General features: G+C 36.0%; 1 protein-coding gene across 1 annotated transcript in view; it reads left to right on the forward strand.

The window, feature by feature from the left end:
* CFAP47 (cilia and flagella associated protein 47) overlaps positions 1–22484 on the forward strand; it is a 286222-nt gene that overhangs the window by 241811 nt on the left and 21927 nt on the right. The window contains 5 exon segments of the mRNA XM_054395813.1: positions 2701–2860; positions 3484–3578; positions 6893–7054; positions 17093–17264; positions 18766–18927. Coding sequence (XP_054251788.1) covers positions 2701–2860; positions 3484–3578; positions 6893–7054; positions 17093–17264; positions 18766–18927 — 751 coding nt within the window.

Raw genomic sequence — 22484 nt, forward strand, 5'->3', positions numbered from 1 at the left:
AAAGATGTTTATTAAAAGGAAAAAAAAAGACACAGTTTATTTTTTCATCTAGATATTAACATTTTTAATGAGGATATTTTCGAGCTGTTTCAAGATGCAAGACTTCTCAAGTAGCTATTTCAAAGGTAAACTGTGTATGCCATGATGGACTTCTAGAAATACAAAAAATAAGCAATTACAAGTGCAAAACAGTTGATTAATTTCCATAACTACTAAATGTTAAACTTCTTACATAAAGAAGCCCTGACACATTTAGATACGCATTCCCTATTCTTTGTTGGAGGTGTTCAAGAAAAGATTGGATGTGGCAGTTGGAGCCATGGTTTAGTTTTCAGGTGGTGTTAGGTGATAGGTTGGACTTGATCTCTGAGGTCTTTTCAGCCTGTTTGATTCTATGATTCTCTTGCATCCATAATACTGTGAGGCAGTGATCTATGTTTGAGGTCTTGAGGTGTTGTTACTAAAAGAGACAGAAATCCTGCAGAAAGAGTGGTTTGTCTTTAAATAATCACAACATTCCTAATTTCAGATTGACTCCTCAATCTTAATTTGGTAAGTTTATTTTAACTTAAGAATGGTTCTAGCTAAAAGCTTTACAGATGCAGAACCACATTGAGTCCAGTGAGGTTATATACTAATGGAAGTACCTACATAACATAGTACAAGATCATTCATAAAGATAATCAGTCTGGACAGGGTAATTTATTCATTTAAATAATGCACTGTTAACCTATCCAAGGCATTTTCAAAGCTGCTATTTGTGTTGAAGATTGTGAAGATACCAAGAGAGGTTGCCATGCCCAGCAGAATTTATAGTTAAATGCTAGCAGAGGGAGTGGTGTAGATGAGGGGTCCTGACTTCTGTGTTTTGGAGAGCTGTTTCTCTTAAGCCCTTCTCTTCCCTCCTGCTGTGACTTACTTGACCTGTTTTGCTTCTTGTCATTCCTGTATGAAACCATTTTAATGTCTCCCTGTCTCTCCACCTTAATTTCCAAACTTCCTGATGCCTGTTCCTGATGCCCTTTTTATTTTTTTTTAATATTTTTATCCTTCCCAAACCTGCGTGATAGTTTTCTTATCATTATCCACTCCTCCACAGCTCTCATCACTGAGGTCTTCACCCTCAAACCACTTAGGGTGTAGGATAGTAAAAGTGCAAGATAAAGTTTCCTTGCTGACAGTTTTGAGCCTGTGGTTATCAGAAGCAGCAGTCAGAGGGAGAGTGCTGCTTGTCCTACGCATGCTAACTTGAGCAGATTCAGTTGTTCTCAGGGAATGATACTGACAGACTTGTATGTATGCACTGTAGCAGGTGTGAAAAAAATACCACAAGAAAGACTTGAAAGCTTAATGTAGATATAGTTACTCATAACTAAGAGGTTTTTCTGCAGGTAGATTTAAAGCTGAAACCCTAATCCAAGTTCTGCCAAATTTCAAGAATTTGTTTCATAGCAAGGAGGTTGATAGTGAAAAGACTATATTATTAGGTTGTTCTATTTTGTGTCCTTTTTCTGTAAGTTTATTTCTAAAATAGCTACCTAGCCTTATGTAGATATTCTGACACTTGTCAGACTGGCAAGTAATTGGAAAAAGGCCCTTAAAAATGCAAAATATGCAACATATGCTGTGTTTTTTTTTCCCTCCCAAACAGTAACTATAATAATATTATAGATTTAAAAAAAAAATATATATTTCGATTATACTTTAACATGAACAGCTAGAGGAAGTGTAAATTAGGCTGAGATCACAGAATCACAAAAAGTTAGAAGTTGGAAGGGACCTCCAGAGATCATCGAGTCCTGCAAAAAGCAGGATCACCTAGGGCAGGTCACACAGTAATGCATCCCAGGTAGATTTTGAAAGTCTCCAGAGAAAGCAACTCCACAACTCCCCTGGGCAGCCTGTTCCAGTTCTCTGACACCCTCACTGTAAAGAAGTTTCTCCTCATGTTGAGGTGAAATCTTTTATGTTCAAGTTTGTATCCATTGTTCCTTGTCTTATCACTGCGCACCATCAAAAAGAGATTGGCCTCCTCCACTTGACACCCACCCTGCAGATATAGTTATATTTATATTATTTCTATTTCTATGATTTATATTTATATTTGTTTTATTTATATTATTTATGGTTGTTCTTAAGATGAGGCTCATAGATGTGATTAGTTTTGCATAAGGATTCATTAGTTGAGGGAGGGTTCAAACCACCATTTTTAGGGGACGGCCATAGTTTGGACTGGTCTTTTATATGCAGCATGACTCACTTATGTTGCAATCCACAACCCGTGACTTAGACACTAGAAAATCAGGGGATTCACTTGCATATATTATATATGATCTTTGAATATTAAATGTGGGATGTTCACTTAAAAGTGCTGTCAGAGTCTCCCTGGGTCTTATTTCAAAGTTTTATCAGTAAGTAGAAGTCTAAAATAATACTTTATGTGAACCACTCTGCTCAGGACAGTGAATCAAAATGTACCTTATTACAGGAAGACAGTCTGCAAATACTACTATGAGATGAAACTTGGCTGCTAACAAGAACAGGGTGAAATGAAATTTGCTATCACAGGAAAAACCATACTCTGTGATAAAATCTTAAATAATGTATCAAAAAGGGAAAAAAAATTAAATGCATGATTAAAATTATATGAATAATTTTGAAAGCTTCCAAAATACCATAATGATCTGTTCTATCTCACAGGAGCTCGATTAGCTCCCAAAGAAAAACTGGACATCCCGGTGTTATTCATGCCAGACACAATGAAAATGTATGAGGCTGTGGTGGTAATTCATGTAATGAGGGAAAATAGTGAAAACTGGCCTTATGAGGATCCTGAGGAATTAAATAAAGACTTAAAGAGGTAATTTATTCTAATAGGAAAAGAAAAAGTAGTTGAGGATACTCAATCCTGTCATCATTTTCTCCTTTGGCTATTTGTGTGCAGCTCCCAAGGGCAATCAAGTGTCTCATTTTGAGAGCAATATATATCTGACATAAGCTTTTATTCTGCCCTGCAAAGTATGCAGGTTCAGAGTAAGATATTTATCTGTTTCAATACCTACCTTTTCTAAATTTGCATAACAAAAATGTGTAGCACTAGCTGCCTTGTAGTTATGAATACTGAGCGCATGAAAGCTGTTAGATGCCTCTAATTTCTCAGTATATTTGGGTTAATAATAATTCTCCCATGGATTTGTTTATGTAACACTTTGTTTCAGTGCAGGTATGACATGAGAGAGCAGGTCAAGCCAAATTTTCTCCTAACCTGACAGAATACTTAAAAAATGTTAAACTAAGTGGATGTGAATTATTGCCCTTCTGATTAGGTTGGATTTGATTTAATATTTTTCTTAGATATGATTAGCAATACAGCATACAATAAAATGGAGTCTCACCTCTCCATCTCTTAAGTCTAGATTACTTTTCAAAAAAGTCTTCTCAGCAATCTATCGTAATGATGCTCTTCACTTCTTTTCCCACCAGTGTTACTGTAGCAGAGAATGGTGGACTTCAGGAAATACGCTGGATCTATCCTGTTCATGGAATACCTGAAGCAGTGCAACAGAAATTAGTTCCAGGTAGATAATGATAGAAAAATAAAATACTTGGACAGTAAATTTAAGAAAATTAAATAGTGAGTTTGTTCTCACCTGCCTAATCACAAGAACTTGCAGTAGTATGTTGCATCTTAAAAAAAAAGAAGATAAAAATGCCTATTAAAAGTAAAATCTCTTTGGCCACCTACAAAATCAATCTAGATCTATTATTTTGTTCTCACTGTGGATAAAAGGAGCTGGGAGCAGCTGAAAATCTCAAGGCTTGTGCCCTTCAGTGTTCCAGTTGATGCTGAGTTAGAGAACTGAAGGGAAATCAACTGAAAGACAGATACAAGGATAGATTTACGCTTGTGTACCCAGAACACCCTTGTTCAGGGTACAAAATACTGGAGAAGATGCCCACTGCTCTTCTCAGCCTTGAATTTCATTCCTTAATCAGAACCAGAATGCAGAGCAGTGTGCAGTAAGCTTTCCACTTGCTCCTGAGAAGTAAACCTGCATTAAAAGATTACTGACATACATAAGGTTTTTATTGTGCTTATTTTGGGGACAGTAAATTTTTATAGGTTTGGTGCAACTATTTTTTTAAAAGTGTGATGTAATCCCAGAAAATTGTGACCAGCTTTTAAATTCTATATCCTCCATGGAACTACAACTCAAGGTGTAGATGAGGGACAATGCACCAGCTTTTCATCTTGTATTTTGATGAATTAATATACCTTTCTATATTACAGCAGACTAAGGAATAGGAATAACTGTTGGAAGGCTATAAAAATAGATATTTTTGCTGTCATTAATTTAATTTTCTTAAGGACCCTTTACTTGCAGACAAATGCCAAGGATGTGATATTAATTAGAGTTTTCATCTCATTAATTTCCACTTTAGGAACGAAGCAAAATATTATCATACAATCAACTGTTGCCAAAAATGGTGGTTTTAACAATTCTCATTAGCATTTAAACTATGTATATTTATGTGAATATTTGTTGTGCTGTTTAAAGCTGGCATACTTGGAGATAAATCTCCCTTTTATTGGGCTGTTTTTTATTAGTTACAGAAGTTATGAATTAAAACTATTAGCATTCATAAACTCCTTCAGTGACATTCCTTTTGTATACAAGCAAAAATTGATGCAATGTCAAATCTTTTAAAACATTTTAAACTCCTAAATCCTTTAAAACAGCAAAAATAAACTGTAGAATATGTAGAACTATAATATCCCGTAGTTTATGTTCAGTAAATCTCTTTTTTTGCATATAAGGAGCATTGCAGTTAATCTGAATACATATCAGCATGTTATGTTGGGATATGTTGGTGTTTTTTCCCCTAAGTGCTAGATCTTTTATTGAAAAATGACCTGGAAAACTAAAATAGTTGTTTGTGGGTGTATTTCTGAAACAGATTCCATTCCTGCCTTGATTCAGAAAGCCTATGGTCCAAACAGGCATTTGAAAAATCCCTGTTGTAATACATGAGTCCAAAGCAGGCAATTTACAAGAAACCTGCTTTGGTTTTAAATCATTGTTTTCAATAATGATTGAGCTGTCATTGTCATTTCTTTTAATGAAGACATTTATTAAAATTGCCTGCAGGTTACAAGCTGTTATGTCAAAAAACCAAAGCTGTTTTACTAGTGTATCAGGCAGTTCATCTTTTGTGTAATTCCTATTTGCATCTTAATATACTTCTAGAAGTCACTTGGCTTGGTATCTCATGAGACCAATTAAAATAATCTCTTGTCACAACCCATGTAGTAGGTGTTCAGTAGATTATAACTTTACTATTTTACATAAGTGATTACAAATGGACAATCAATCAGAATATTTATTTAATTCTTCTAGAGTCCAGGTAGCACACAATAATTCAGATTGGAAGGGACCACTGGAGGTTGTCTAATCCAAACCCATGCTCAGAGCTAGGTCTAATTAGAACAGATTGGACTTGTCCAGTCAAATCACACATGGATATGATTTTTATCCATTAATATTACTTAGCCATTTGGGTAAAATAAAAGGTAGAATGATTTCTGGTAGCAACATGAGTTGTAGAATAGAAAATGATGCAGACACAACATGTGCACACAGCAGTCTGTAATACTTGGTAAGATGGTGTAATGCAGATATTCTTAAATATGAGGCTATGCATCTTGAAATAAATATGTGCTTTTAATGATTTCAGATCTCCCTTGTGGAAATATTTAGAAGAGAGCTATATAACTTACTTAAACCCCGTTAAACAGGAAAAGACCAAGAAAAAAAAATTAAAAAGAAAGAAAAAAGAGCTTAATTTTTTCAGAGAAATGAAATTACTTGAACTTGATATAAAATTATGTATTTTCCAAAGTAATGATAGTGAATCAAGCTCCAGAACTGAAAGTTGAAGCTAAATAAACATAGTGTAGAAGTAAGAGTTTCATTGCTCCTTTTTATAACTTTACATAATTACCTACCAAGACAGGAATCTAAATTATTTATCATTAAATCTTGATGTTAAATTCAGATTTTTGGAACATTCATTCAGCATAATTCTGATTAAATTAATATTTAGACTTTGAAACTAAGAAGTATGTAATCAGCCCTTCTAGTTCACATTGATTTCTGTAACTATAGAAAATTCTAAGTGTTTTCTTTGGGAAAACACATTTTTCTTTCAGTTCTTGCATCTGATTTTCTCCTCTTTCTGTGCCACTAACTATTGAAAGAACCATAAGCCATAATTATTAAAGTAACCTTTATAAAAACTAGTGTATAAGCTAACCCACAACTACTTTGTAATGAAAAAAGACATCTCTTAGAAAAAAGTAAATTAAAATAACATAATGAACTGAAAAAAAAAACCCTGTTATGCTTTAAAGAAAAACTCATGTCAGAATGTTTTTTATTCTAGCATAGTTCCATAAAAACTGAAATTTGAAAACCAGCATTTTAAAATTAAGGAATCAGAGTGACTTAATATTCTTTCCCTTTTAAATTATTTAATTTCTTTGCTTGCCTTTCAGTCTTCCTTTTCATTGGCATATATCAAACTGTGCCTTATTTTCTATTTGCAAGTGAGCTAAAATGAAGATACATTTCACGGTTACCAAAAAGGGAGAATTTTTCAGCTGCTGTTGTGAATTAACTGTAGCAACATATTTTCATTTACTTAGCAGTATTTTCTGTTACTTCACCTAAACAGAACAATAGAAACTATAGGTAGGGCTAAATCTGTTAGTTGTCTTGGTCCTTATTGGGATTTTGTAATTCTCTAAGCACATTTAACTTCTACATTTCATTGTTTTGTCAAAGTGTAGATGCTGACACTTTACAAATAATGGATTCTTGCTTTGCTGCAGCTGTGATATGCTGTCAAGCCAGGCAGAGAGTAGAAAGAAGAGTAGAAGTGCCACTGACTGGTGTAGTTCCTGGTGCAACTGCTATACCTGCAACAAGAAATTCTGCCATGCCTAATACAAATAATCCAGCCAACACCCAAGAAGAAATTCAACACACTGATGGTAAGAATAAATAGCTTGAATATCATTTTATTTTAGGACATTGCAAGTAAGGTAATTGCTTCGCTGAGTGTAGCTCTGCCATGACAACAGATGAAGTTTAGACAAATCCTTCTCTCAGTCTGTATTTCTACCCTGTAGCACATATGGGGCATTCCTCTAACAATATGTCTGCAGTTCTAGAGACCTCTGAACCTGAACATTTGTTTGGTATCTGTCTTGGATGTGAGGCTTGCACACGTACCCTATCTCCTTTAAAAGAGTATTGTTTCTGCAAGGGCTAAAGATAGCAACAATATGTCTGTGTAATCACTGCAAGCAAATATTTAATTGCAAGTTGTCCCTGTTTCTAAGACGCATTCCCACCAGCAGGCCAATATCTGCAGCAAAATGGATTGAAGGAGGAGGTCTTGTTTGAAAGAAGTAATAAAGCTTTGCAAAAAGATAGGTTCAACTTACAGTTAATCAGCAGAAGACACACTGAAAATCAATTTCTTTGTAGATAAACCAGCTTTTCATATTAGATCTTTCTGAAAGAGAAGGGTACAACATGTAAGTAGTAAGAAAAGAACGCTTGTTACTCCTGCATGCCCAATGTTTCTACTAAAGTGTGTGTGTGTAACAGCTATACTCACTACAAGAAATATGAATTGGTTTGTTTTACCTTCATCAGTTATTGCACCTTTGAGACTTAACATACACTTCTTTTTGGGTTCAAAATCATCCTACTTTTTAAGACAGATATTATTAAAAAACTATGACATAAGACATCCTAATGTTTGTTTACCATAGCTGTAAATGAGGGGAAGGGATTTCACAGGTACTCCAAGAGTGCAACACATTTTATGATGGTAAAAGTTGAAGTTGCTCTTCTTGCAATCTATTAGGTTTGAGAAGCAGGCAAACTTGGCTTTTGCATCTCATTTATGTCATTCAGAATCTGGCCAAGTAGAGGCCTTGCAGGTATATTGTCTTGCAGGAGTATTCAGGCCAAAGAATGGAAAAAAAAAAAAAAAAGAAGAAAAACTGTAAAATGTAAATCAAAATGAATTGCATCCTTCCTTTAAGAATGACTTTTGTCCAAATATCCCCTCACTTTGCAGACTGACCAGTGTGATCTCATGTCAGTAATCACTGTCTAGACCTTTAACAGATTTTGGTTTTGGAATGCTTTTAAAACCAGAAGGTCACTGTTTAGTTAATACTTGGAATTACTGAGTTAAATTTTATGTTTGTTCATATTGTGGTGTGAAGAAAACTCACTGTCTAGCGATATTATTATTTTTATTCCTGTATTACAAAGTGATAGAGATCAATATAGTGAAAGAAAAACGTGAAGGTGTCCCTATACATTCTTGCTCCTTTGGAGAACTGTAAATATGATAGAGCTTTATTTATTCAGCCTCGTGAGAACTGCTGCATATCAAAATACTCGCTAACTTTTTATTTTCTGTAGAGTTTAGGTATTTATTGACTTGTCAGCTATGGGTAGGCTCCATTAAATATACCTGAATTATTTCCCTCTAACACACTGGCATCGGAATTGACAAGAGTAACATTCACTGAGCAAGTTGAGGCAGCTTGTAGAAAGACTTGCAGGTTCGTCATGTGTAGTGCTTGTTCTATGCCTAGAAATAATATTTCATATTTATTAACACTGCCTTCTGTACATACTGATTTGGGACACTGCATCTTTTCAAGCAAGAAGTTTGGTAATAAAATGCTTTACATACATCATAGGTAGTAAGGTCATTTAGAACTCTGGTGCTTTTCATGGTTTTCAGTGACAACATAATGACATTATTGCTAGATCAATGTGATGCCTGTTAGAAATAAAATTCCATGGTACTGTATCAGCTTTCTGCAGTTTATAAATAATAACCTAAATAAAAGTGTAAACCTCTAAGATAACAACCAGGCAAAGTGGTTTTCATTATTTCTCCTATGAAGGAGTGATTGTGTATGTGTGATGTGTAATCACAAATGATGATAATTACTGGCAGATCGGTTTTAAATGACTACTACTCTGCTACAGTATTTAAATTATTTGAATGAGTATACATTCTTGGGAAGTGAAAAATCTTCAAGCATTAAAAGAATTCAGTTTCACCCAATATGAAATACATCATTTGAAATAGAAAATTATTATAGTTTCTTAAGAAAGTGAGGACAATCTAAGTACTATCTAGCTAAAATGGCATAGTTTTTTGTTCAAATGACTGAAGCTTAATGTTTTAGACATAACAATTATGATATGGCCCTTTGGAAAAAAAATTCCAGTTGTTTTCGATTCATATTTGTAACCCATATTTATTTTTCTTCCATTTTCTTTCATATGGCTCTAAAGATTTTTTTTTTCCATTTAATGACATTTAAGACCGAGGATTCATCAAAAAAGGGGTGAAGATTGTTCTAATAAAACAGCTTGCTCATTTTGCTTTAGATATTGAGGAAGAAATGCAAACATGGGCTTCTAAGAAAACCATTAAATATTCTCAAAATATCAGTTATAGATATTTGACTTGAATTTCTAAGTAACCAAAAAACCATGTTGACAACATGTGTAGAACAGAGCCAGAGCATCCTCTGATTGAGGAAATACATTAATCAATCTTGTTCTGTCTCTGTGTGCAATGGGCCTTGGTAATCCATCCCTTTCTTCAGTTTATCATATAAGCCAATTACTGAGTGTTTATCATTAACTTACCTAATTTATTAATTCACAGCTCTTCCCACAGCCCAAAGGTTCTTATCCCACAGCACCTGGATTTTTATGTTTGGGAAGGCTTCATGAGAGTTAATTTTGGGGGTGGAATAATGCTGTCCAAGTTCTGTAGGGTAGCACAGACATGAGGAGCTTTATGTCATGTGCAAGTTTCAAAGCCATGCTGGCCTCTGACTGAACAGATGGACAGTTCAATGACACCAAGTGGTTAAATAATATTTTCCAGATATGCTAATCCATAATGTCCATTTCCATGCATTGTGCAAAGTCTATCTGTACCCTTTGTCCCACCACCTACAAAGCCATCAAATAGCATATATTCTGTGCAATTTTATGGAATCATAGAATAGCAAGTTAGAAGAGACCTCAAGAATTATCTGCTCCAGACTTTCCTGGCTAAAGTAATTTACAGAATTTATAGCAAAAGAAATTTACAGCAATTATGGAACATTCAAGAATTGCTAAGTACTGACACTCATCAGAATACACCCTATTTTCTTTAATTTCATTTAAAAACTTCTTTATGGTGAGGGTGGTGGAGCACTGGAACAGGCTTCCCAGAGAGGTTGTAGAGTCTCCTTCACTGGAGACTTTCAACCCCCACCCTGGATGTGTTCCTGTGTGGCCTGCCCTCGGTGATCCTGCTTTGGCTGGGGGGTTGGACTCAATGTTCTCTAGAGGTCCCTTCCAACCCCTAACATGCTGTGATTTGTTTCAGCTTTACAGAATTTCAGAGGAAAAAGCAATGTACTGGATATAGGAATGTTTTAAACAGGAGTTTTCTATGATTCGATTCATTGAAAAATGAATCTGGTCTTATGCAGTTTAATACATTTGAATTTGAAACATTTTGTTTCAAGTTACTATGTCAAATAATATCAAAGACAGTAAGAGTGTTAAGAGAGGAGTATAGATACACTTAATAAAAAGGAAATTAGTCCAAAAATGATTCAGTATATATGGAAAGTAGCTGCAAGGAAGAGTGCAGAAAAGTATGCAAACCAGCAGATGCTAGATTCATGCTCTGTACTTCTTATATGTGGATTCACTGTTTTTTTTTTTTTTAGAAGAAAAACACTCTTAAAAAATCTCAAATAAATAACATACAACAAAATAAAACTAACCAAGAAATGGGGGATGGGCTGGTACATGCTTTCTATTGCTTTCTTTACAGTGGAAATTTGTTTTAAAGAAGTGTTTTGAAAGAGAAAAAAAAATTGACAAAGAGGAATATAAAATGTAAAACAATGTTTAGAAAAGAAATGTTGAAGTTGGTTGCTAAGGAAATAGGCAGTGTGCTGCAAGGTATAAAAAGATGAGGCTAAGAGTGGAGTTTTGTAAAGCCTTGAAGATGTGGATAAGAAGCTTTAATTAGATATGGAAATATTTTTTCAGGGAAGAGATAAAAAGATGTATACACTGAATTGCGGTGAGGGTTTACTTGAGTTGCACTGAGGAGCAATAGGTACAGTATCAATCAAAATCACTTGATTATCCATTTAATTCTTTGCATTTAAGATCATTTGGTTTCCGGCATTTAATGAAGTATAGAATGCCACCTTTGCTGATATTTATATTGCCCTACATAGAATCATAGAATCAAGAATATTGGAAGAGACCTCATGGAGCACTTTTGTACCTTTATGACAGAATTTAATGAGAGGCATATTCAGCTATGACCAGGTCTTTTCCTGTTTCTGTGCAATTTCTTTATTCTGCTGCCATTTTTCCTGGAGTTACAACATTTTACAGTGAGAAATAGATATTTATTTCTCAGATGACATTAATTTCTTACTGCCCAGGTGATACTCTGTAAGGAAATGTTAGGATGTTCTTGGCCACCAGGCTTCCTTTCACATTTTTCCTTTATTACTCTTTTAATTCACTTTTGCTCTTCACTTGAATATTTACTTGAACACTATTAAACCAGTTTAATGTAGTGTTCAGTAATGTGTCCTGTCTGCTGCTGCTGCTTTTGCAGGTGCAGCATAACTGCACACTTAATGTTCATTCCCCACTGCCTACTGAGGTCTAGCAGTGTGGAAGATGGTGGAGTAGCAGGAAAAGGACAAGTGTCAGATGAGAGCTAAACGGAAGTTGTGAAGAAAGATATTTCACAAGGTTTAGAAGGTCAGCATTAGATGTCTGGTAGAAGTGAGTAGTTGAGACTCTGTAGTTTGTGTTTTACCAGATGGGAGACTTAAATCAAGAGGGGAAGAAATCTTTGTTAGGTGTCAGGGCTGCAATGGATACCTGACCTTGAAAAATTAGAAAGAAAAGAAAAAACAAAAAAACAACAAAAAAGAAATTGTTGAGAGAGTGCAATATGTTTACATTCAGCACAAATAAAGTAATTTATCTAGCTTTTGGAAAATATGAAGCATCAAGTTTATGAATTACTGGGCTTTCATTCTGTGTTTCTATTCTGTGATTGTGCTGTTCTCCTTTATTAAATAACTGTAAGAAAGATTGCAGCCTGCTGAATGAGTGGTGAGGAAGGCCAATTGAGTGAATTCACTTGCATCTCTTTTATTGCATCCATCAAAGGAAAGGCCTCTGTAATAAGGACAAGCATTTTTGTGATCAGAATCTCTTTCCATCACAGTTTTAATTTCCTCCTGTCTCATTGGAAATGGGAGACAGCATAAAAGTAAGCAGGGTTCCTTAGAAACTTCCTCTCTTTTGCCAGTTTTGTCTCATCAAGCCTGCTACAGGTTAAGCATTATTTGCAGAGAGCTCAGGTAGCTAGATCTCCTTTAGGTGTTCACAGGAGACTAACCTCACATGCTATTCTGTAGTGAGTTGGACTTCAGTGAAGTCAAATACTTAATGGTTTTTCATAAATACAAAGGAAATTGTTGTAGGTTGGATTTGCACCCCAACAAATTGGGAATTTACCCCCGGAATAAATTTGCCACACTAACTCAGAATTTTGGAAGCAAAATGAAATTATATTTACAAAAATGGACTAAATAAGAAATTATAAAAGGCAACAAACATATACAAGGTATATTTACATATATTCACAGATCAGCAACATCAGAAAATAGGCCCTTCAGCTCTACCCACCCCATCCCCTCTCTGGACACAAAAGCCCAGAGAGGCTGTACACAGCCAGCTGCTTCCCTACCCGCTCTGATACCTCACACGCAGCCAAAACTAAAATTATTCAGGCAGCAGCAAGGTCACAGAGAGGCAAGCAGCAAGCAAGCAAGAGCAAGAGAAGAGAAAAGATCTGTGCTTTTAGATATATAGAAATTTGCAGAGCCAATGAAATGAAATAAATCTATCTCTAATATTCTGTCTAGCCCCCCTCTGGCATTTTGTCCATCCCAGGATTAGAAACCTCTGGAGAATTCTTACTTACAATTAAGCATAGCCTTTTAAAATTGTAACTGAGATACAAAAAGCTTCTCTAATCACAGTGTGACACTGTATTCCAGGTCAGATATATCCATCAGACCCTTCACAGAATCTTCTGTACACTTAGGCCTGTCAATGCCTTTGTCATTAACTCTTTTGAACACATCTTACATTCCACTAAAATAAAAATCACTTAAATTCCTGAGTTTCTAATAATGTGAACCTGCTAGGCTTGTCTTTTTATTTTTAGATGTATGACATTTATTAATTAGTTTTACAGTCCCTCCTAACAGTCACAGAAATTCACATTTGTCTAGTTCATATGATCAGAGTATAAAATCCTTGGAGCTTCCACACCATCATTCTTAAGAGTCAGAAAATTTTTGTTTTTACAGTGATGTATTTCTTTTCCATTTTCCTAGAGGCCACTTAAAAAACTCAACCAAAGAAGTCCACAGCACTTTAATTCTAGTGCTTTTTAAAAAGTGGCCTTGCTAGCACTTGAAAACAAATTATAGCCAAATCAGAGTATGTAGCTCAAAAGCCTGTTGGTTTTTAAACATAGTTGCTTCAGCATTTCAGCATACACAAACGTTGCCTAAAAGCATACTACCTTGTGCATCTTTTTATGTGCAAAAAGGAAAACATCTAAAGACTGAGATTAATTGCCTTTCGAAAGAATAAAAGTTTAATGCTTTAAAAAAATTTCTCTTAGGATAATTACCTCAAAAATGTATTCTTAGTCCTCCCCTAATGCCTAATATTCTTCAGGAAATACGAGGAAGTAATATTTATTATAATTGGAATTTCTATTCCCCATATGTAACCAGTTTTATATAAATACCATGCTTATCTTCCCGGTGTTTGGATTGGTAAATATCTCTGTGCTGAGTCAGGTGTGATTAAAACTCTTCCTTCTGCTCCCTATTTACAGAACAGAGGTGGCTTGATCTGGGTATAATTTATATCTGCATGTGTATTTTAATTTGCATTAGATAGAATAAGGATTTTACCTATACTAAAATAGTGATTTAAAAAAAAACAACTAAATAATCACAAAATTACAGAATCATAGAAAACATCTGGTTGGAAGAGGCCTCAAAGATCATCCAGTTCAACCCTTGACCCAGCACTGAAGCATCAACACTAAACCATGTCCCTAAGCGCCAGGTCCACATTCCTCAAACTCCTCCAGGGACAGTAACTCCATCATTGCCCTGGGCAGACCATTCCAATGTTTAATAACTCTTTTAGTAGAGAAATAATTCCTGACATCCAGCCTAAACCTCCTGTGGTACATCTTGAAACCTTTTCATAGAATCATGGAATCACAGAATCAACCAGGTTGGAAGAGACCTCCAAGATCATCCAGTCCAACCTATCACCCAGCCCTATCCAATCAACTAGACCATGGCACTAAGTGCCTCATCAGGGCAACTGTGATGCAAATCTAATTACAATCTAATTACATTTTTCTGTTATTGAACAGTCCTAAACTAGATCATCAGTATAGATCAAAAGCAGCTAAGGAACCAACGTAACAAAGCTTGCAAGTATTGGCATTTATAAAACCATCTCTTTTCCTTAGGCATTGTAAGTATTGAAATGTAAGCATAAAACATGTTACAAAGCATCCTAGAGCAGAATAGATATAAATATTTAATTGTTTCTGATGAAAAGATACTGCATGCAAATGTCAAACCAAATCCAAATGTCTTTGGCTATGTCATGCATCTGACAACATTTTCTTGCTAGCATCTGAACCATAAAACAAGTTATTCCTGAGAAGCAATGTGTAATACAACTGCTGAAAGAAACACCTGCTTGACACTTGCAATTTTCTCACTGTGGAATACTCCAAGTTATGTCATCTTTTCTCCCCCACAACAATTTTAATTATGATTAAGTAATTAATTTTTATGTCTGAATCTTCACGGTTTGACATTTATCTTAGGGTGATTACTAAGAAGCCTTGGATTGTGTTGGAACCTCAATGCATGGCACAAACATATTTCTCAGAGAAACAACAAAGCATGGAACAATGTAGGATGATGCTAGTAATTTTATAAATTCAGGGGAAAAAAGGGTTTATGTTTAATTTCATTAAAACAAAGAACATCTGTTGCAATACAGTACATTTATAATCAATGAATTAATACCTGGAAATCCTGTACATTCAATTCTGAGTGGTACTGTGACCAATGATCCCTTATTGTTGGTAATAATACTTTGCTTCCATCTGTGTAATTCTTTGATCTAGCCTAACTAGATCAGATGTTTCTGTGAAGGATCCACTTTAAAGAATCAGAAATATTTGAATGTAAGCTGCTACGTTTCCTAGGATTAATCTGTGTGGTAGTTTTAGGCTATGCCTTTAAAATTTTTCACAGATCTTGAACAGGATGTTGGTAAAATGTAAATAAATCACTACTGGGTGTAAAAAGGAAAATAACAATAATTCTAAACAATCCCATTGGAGAGATATCTACCATAAGATTTGGTTCCCAAAACAATTTCTCTCTCTTCTCGCTTCGTCAGGCTGGGAGATACTAACTTTGTGCTTCTGCTGGCTTCTGCTTTACGTTGGCTGCATTGTTTTGACTGCTATTAACTTCTCTGCTTCTGTGTCCCTTTTGTGCAGGGGAGTAAGGGGGAGGCAGAGTGGCAGAAGTTGTTGCAGCTCCCCTGGTCTTTGGCCAGGGGGTCCTTGTGCTGTTTATTAATTGTAAATCCCTGTGAATATTGTAAATATTGTATATTTGTACACATTCATTGCATTTCATTGTAGATTGCAGTTTTGCTTGTAAATACAGCTTTCATTTGCTTCCAACTGAGCTGGTCTGGCAAATTTAATGTTAGGAGGGAATGTTCAACCCACCACAATCTGTATGTTACAAAAATAGTGGCAATGAAAGTTCCAGATTCTTGTTTGCTAATGAAGTAGGAAGAAGGCATTTGTATATTTCAGGAAAAGAGAAAGGAATACATAAAATGGGAAGTCATCTCCATATTCACTTAAATTTGAGTAGCATCACAGATTGGCAAAACCAAAGTAAACTTTTGTTTAAGTATTTCACAGTGAATTATCTCTTGGACTTTCATATAAAGAAACATGGAGTGTCTGCTTTAGAATTCCATGTCTGAAGGCCTTGGGAATTAACTCTGCAGCTGACTGGCACTCTGTAGTCAGCATATATGCACAGGGATTCATACACAGGAGTTCTGCACAACGTGCTGTACTAAGCTGTGCATGATATATGTAGACTGAAATCCCCTGTAGGATTTAGTGGTTGTGGTAAACGACTGCTCACCAAGAAAATGTGTAAAACTTTTAAATAATTAGAAACTTGAGATTCTTGTTCCTCATAGAAATATTCCCTTCTGTGCACAAATTGCTACTGTATACTGAATATCTCAGTTTTCATTTTTACAGCAGGAGGAGACATTTGATTCAAGATGCTCAGTTGTTTTCTTTTTATGTCTTTGCTACTTGGCCTTGTCAGTTGTTACAGGGAATAAGAAAGGGGGCTGCTAATGACATCTTCACTATTTTTCTGTATTCTGTTTCTCAGTCTTGTAGCCATCAGTGACACTGATGTGCTTAATGAGTTGTGGGGCTTTTTGAGATTATCCTAAGCATTCTTGCAATTTTAGTATCTGGTAAACTAGAAATATCTCCCCACTGTACAGGAGTAGTAGGCAGAACAGTATTACTATTACTATTCATATTTATTAAGTAAGTTTTCCAGCTTCTATTTTGCCAGAAGCTACACATTCTGTCATATGAAACTGGAAAATTTAGTTATGCAGTCAGAAAGAAATCACTTAAATGTTTGGATAATTACAAATTATTTACAATTTTTAATAACAAATAAAGAATTGTAACTTCTAGCCAGCCAGTTGTGTGATATTAGAGTATACACAGACTGAGCTTTTTCTCTTGTACCATTTAGGACTCTCTACAACAGGGGAATTTGTGTATGAATTGCAATATCAATCAAATGAAATTAAACCTCAGCTTGAGTCTTTGGTTGATATGCATCTGGTTGAACAAGAACAGGATACAGAATCTGGAATCATAACACTGATCTTTAATACCGTGTTTGCACCCAACAAGCCAATAAGGTAAGCTCCTGTTCCTTATTACCAACAGAACACACAATATAATCCTGTCTGGTCACTCTTAGCTATGCAAGCACCTCCCTGAATTGTTTTCTTCATTTCACTTTCTCCTCTGATGTCTACTATTTTAGGTTTTCTCACTTGCTGCTCTCAGTATCCTATTTTTAAAGTTAAAAGTGACAGTGTTCCTTTTCAGTGCCAGTGAGAAGATTCTGTTGAGTTACTCTGCCTTACTCTGCATGTCCATCAATTTATTTCTAAACAGCAGAGTATTGGAAGACTTACAATGAAAATCAGCTATTTTCAAAATTTGTGGAGACAATGCAGACAAGATGGTCTACCAGCCTTGAAAATCTTTTCCTAGATGAGCCTGTGTGCATATTTTTTGTTTGGATGGGATGACTAATTAGAAATGAGTATCTAGTGCCCAGGTAACAACAATCCACAGGAAAATGTCCTCTTTTATAACTGTGATGTGAAAGCAAATGATGAATTTGCTTTTGCATACATTAGTACATCCCACCTCTTTAAAAAGAAACTGTGAAAGGGAGATACTTTCTGAGAGACAGAAGTTGCACCTTCCTTTTGAAGCAGTCAGATGTGTATGAGAGGAAAGTTGGTAAGAAGCTGCAGTAACATACAGGTAACACAGTAAATTACAAGGCTTAATGTTACCCTTAGGGATTAGAGAGCAGTCACGATTGAATATCATGGGTTGCATGCAAAGAAGGTATTCTTAGGATGCAGGAGGGAGCTCTTACTTGCAGTAGTCCAGAAGGTTACTGAAACAGAGAACAAAGCTTTAGGAAAGCCAATGCACTCAGCCCATGGAATGTCACCACATCAGAGGGGAAGTTAATTTGGAAATATTTGGGAATGCTTTTTATTTCTACTCTGGCTTTTTTTTTTCTTTTCTTTTTCTTTTTTTTTAAATCTTTGTGCACTTGAGACTTATCAGGCTTCACGTAGAGGTCTCACTGAGTGCAATTATTAGTCTTTACCTTCAGAATGTACAGCACAAACTCTCATGTTAGATGGTCAGAAGATATCAGAGTCTGGAATTTTTCTAAAGTTCATAGACCTTCATTAGCTCTATTTTTTTATTCTAATGTGTACTTTTAATATGTTCTGGACAAAATTCTCCTCTAACACCACAGTAAATAAAGAATAATAACTAAAATAAATTGAGTTAAATTTAACTCCACAGAGAGTAAGCAGCATAAGAATTAAATCTCATGGCTGTGCCAATAATTTTCTTTTATATTATGTCTCTTCTTGTACTTTGCTGTAAATATCAAATGCTATTTAGTCTACATTCTAGTCTAAATGCAACTGAGACATACTGTGGCACACAAAATTAAGGATACATTCCAATGTAAAGCCATCTGTACTTTCATTTTTCTAGCGTGGTTCTACATATTCCAGGCTTAATTTGGGCATTAATTTACTCAGTTTATGTTTTGTAACATTCTGTGCATTCAGTGTTTCTATCTGAAATTTTAAGGAACGAAGCAACTCTTGTAGTACAGTGCACCACAGGAGGTGTTTGGAAGTTTCCAATGCTGTTCATTGCTATGGAGCCAGAAGTGGATGATATCATCAACATTGAAGCAGTTGGCCTGAATAAGGAATCTATAGTTGGCTTTAACCTTACAAGCCAGACAAGGTAAAATTACTTGTAATAAAGTATTTATGCAGTTTTCTGAGGCTAGAACTCAGACTCAGACACATCAGATAGTATAGATTTGGGCAAGAGAAATATGCAGCTATTTCATCATTAATTTTGTGTGCTATTTTGCTTAGGCAACATGCAATTTTGTTTGTACTGTAGAAAACAGCAGCATTCTACATTTAGGCTATAGTTCCTCAAGAGAAAATTTCTGGAATAGAATCTCTAGAATCAGTCAGGGTTGGAAGGGACCACAAGGATCATCTAGTTCCAACCCTCCTGCCATGGGCAGGGACACCTCACACTAGATCAGGCTGGCCAGAGCCTCATCCAGCCTGACCTTAAACACCTCCAGGGATGGGGCCTCAACCACCTCCCTGGACAACCCATTCCACGCATAAGTCCAAATGTTTCTGTTATGACTTTAAAGTTTTGCCCTAAAAATGCTTGTGTGTGTTAAAATGTGTAATACAGTGCTAAGGAAGATGTGTTGCAGTGTTAAAAGCTCACTATTAAAGTCCCAATTCTTATTGCTAATAGATTGTTTTTCAAAGTATTTTATACTAATACCCAATGAAAAGCAATCTTCTACACTGTGCTTTAAAAATCTTTAAATGTTCATTCTTTTTAAAGTATTCCTGGTTTATTATGTAAGATGTTGCAAACTCATCTCTGCTCTGCCCTTCCACTACATAAAAATGGTGTCATTTTTCAGTATCTCCATTAAAAGTTCTGCAGAAATATTTTTTAATGTAATTTTTGCATACTTTTCATTATTTTCTCAGGGTTTTGTAGTGCTATAGCAAAGTCACTGTCGTTTATATACAGCAGAAAGTCAAGGAATACATTGTGTGGTACTGATAGATGGTTTTAAAATAGTAAACAGTGAACCTGAAGGAAACACGATACAATCTAATTAACTCATGGGAGTTTTTAAGCTTCTTTTAACTATTTTTACTACATATCTAGAATGTGTGCTTGGTGTGCTGTTTGGCAACTTTCATTGTAGATACTTGCTTTTGTAGCACCCCCAGCAGGGAGTGTTCCTGGTTCCAAATTCTTCTTTTTCTTTTTCTTTCTTTTTTTTTTTTTAATTTTTGTTTTTATAATATTTGATTTCCAAAAGCTGTGCCTCTCAGATGGATAGTTGTTCCAGCTTTTAGATTGCTGTGGTGATGACAATTACTGAGGCGTCTGAAAAAGTCTCCTATCACAGTGTTCAAGTTAACAGCTTCAACAGAATGGGCTGTTTCAGGAACAAAAGTGAAGCAATTGCTCTGGCAATACTGTAATCTCCTGGTAGGTGTTTGATAGCAGTGAGGAGACCTAATGTTCTCCAGAAAGGTATTATAAAACCTGAATCACTGTAGTTATATAAAGAAGGAGCCATGATGACAGATTCTCTTTTTCCCTTTAACAAATTCCAACATAACAAGAGATCTCACCATATATTTAAAATACAAAATGTAATGCTTGCATGTACTGACTAAGCTCCATGGTGTAATTACTGCCAACAACTGTTCTGTAAGTTCTGTATTGCTTTGTATCATCGTTCATTTGCTTAGGAGATCTTGGTGGTGGAGGTTTTGTTACAGAACACAGTCAGCCAACCAGTATTTGGCATAAAATATCTGGAATTTAAAAGCAATTACATGAGAAACTTGTATATTACAGATGTAATTTAATGCTTGAATAACTCAAATGACTTAAATGAATAATAAAACTATAAAATATTGCAGTATAGATTTATAGGTTCAATCGGGATACAAAGCATCATCTGATAGACCTCTGAAATAAAGATCAGCTCTTGGGAGTTGTTTTTTTTAAGTAAACAGTTAGTAGTAAAATCTCATAAAGAATCAGTTCTTGTATGAAAGGAGAGGTGGAATCTTTTTAACCCCTAATACAGATATTTTCTGTCTTCCTTTCTTATGCTGGATAGTAGCTCATAGCACTGCTGCTTTGAGAGTGGCAGGGGAAACGTGCATTTCTGAGGAAGCTTCTAGAAAAGGACTCTGCAGCTGTATTTTTTTTCTCCCTCTCCTACTTACAGGACAGAGTGGTTGTACAGCATCATTTATGAAGAGCTGTACATCTTTTGGGGGCTAGTAGGGTACACAGTGATGCAAGAAAAAATACTTGCCACAGGCTCCAAAAAAGGCTTAGTATTTTATTCAGGATTCTTGTATTTATAGACCAAATTGAATGAGGATTTTCTGTGATCCACAGAGCAACTTTAGTAACCACCACAAAGCCATGAGGTCAATGGTTTTAGCTTTCTTTTATTTTATACCTACTGCAACTCAGATATGGGCTTCTCCCATTAATTTCACCCCTTTGCAGAAAAATCCTGAAATCAGTATGAAATATTTCAGATTCGTGATTTCCCAATTTACCTGGTATGGTTTGAGCCTGGGTGCCTTTAAGAAACCATAGAGTACAGGCCTCCAGAGGATAGACAGGTCCAGGAGGTGGACCAGAAAGTGTAATTTTTGTTACTTCATTCCCAGAATGCTTGCGTCTCCCATTTATAAGGGGACAGCACAAGCTGTTCCTTCTCCCTTTCCCTCCTTTCCCTCTCTCTCTCTCTCTCCTTCCTGATGTTGCTTCCTTAGCTTTGTGATGCTGTCATGGTCCAAACAGTGCACTCGTGATGGTTCGTTACTGTGATCTCAAAGTGCAAAAACTCAGGCAACTCACACCAGGGAGGTCATTTCAGTCAGCAGCAAAACTTTATTGTTTACCCATAGTAGGTAGAGCAAAATGAAAGGAGAAAGGGAAAGGTAGAGTGAAGTGAAGAGGGGAAAGGGAAAGATGTCTATAGCTACCAATAATGCAAGGGTCCAAAGACAGCTCTCTGGTCCCAGGTCCAGTCCTGCTGGTCCTTGTTGATCTTTATAGGGAAAGCTTTCCTTCAAAGTCTTCTTCTTGTTACTTCTTCAAAACTTCTTCAAACACACACACACACATACAGAACACACAGGAAAACTCCAACTTCCCATTGCTAGGGAGACATCTTTTATAGTCAACTTCACACCTGTCGATGTCTGAACTCCACCTCTCTCCACCTCTTGTGCCCCCCATGAGAAGGGCTTCCATGCGTGCTCAGGGAGCAGTGACCGAGGTGTGGTCTGGGCCCAAGGAGTCATGTCCAAGGTGTGCTCTGCCTCAGGGGCAGGTAGCCTCAGGCCAGGAGGTGTGGTTTTGTATTGTAAGGACATTCTAATGAGCAGAGTTTGCTGAAGTTCATGGTTCCCCTGGCAGTGCCAGGACATCAGTCTCTCTTGACTGCAGTTCTGTTTCTCTGTTCCAAGGTGATAATTGCCAACAGCAGGGGTGTCCATCGTATTTGGCAGGTATCTAGGTCTCTCACATGGAACCTGCAGCTGGAAAACCATGGAGACCACATTCCAGTGCACAGGCTCAGCCACTTAATCAGTAACTGATTATGGAGTGGGCCTCTGCAAAACTTATGCTAAGATGTTAGCCTGACTTTCAGTCCTCCTCCTTAGGGCAAGGGGTCCTGATTCCTAATGACAATGATGAGACAGATG

The sequence above is a fragment of the Indicator indicator genome, chromosome 1 (genome assembly GCF_027791375.1).
Source record: "Indicator indicator isolate 239-I01 chromosome 1, UM_Iind_1.1, whole genome shotgun sequence".
Taxonomy (NCBI): domain Eukaryota; kingdom Metazoa; phylum Chordata; class Aves; order Piciformes; family Indicatoridae; genus Indicator; species Indicator indicator.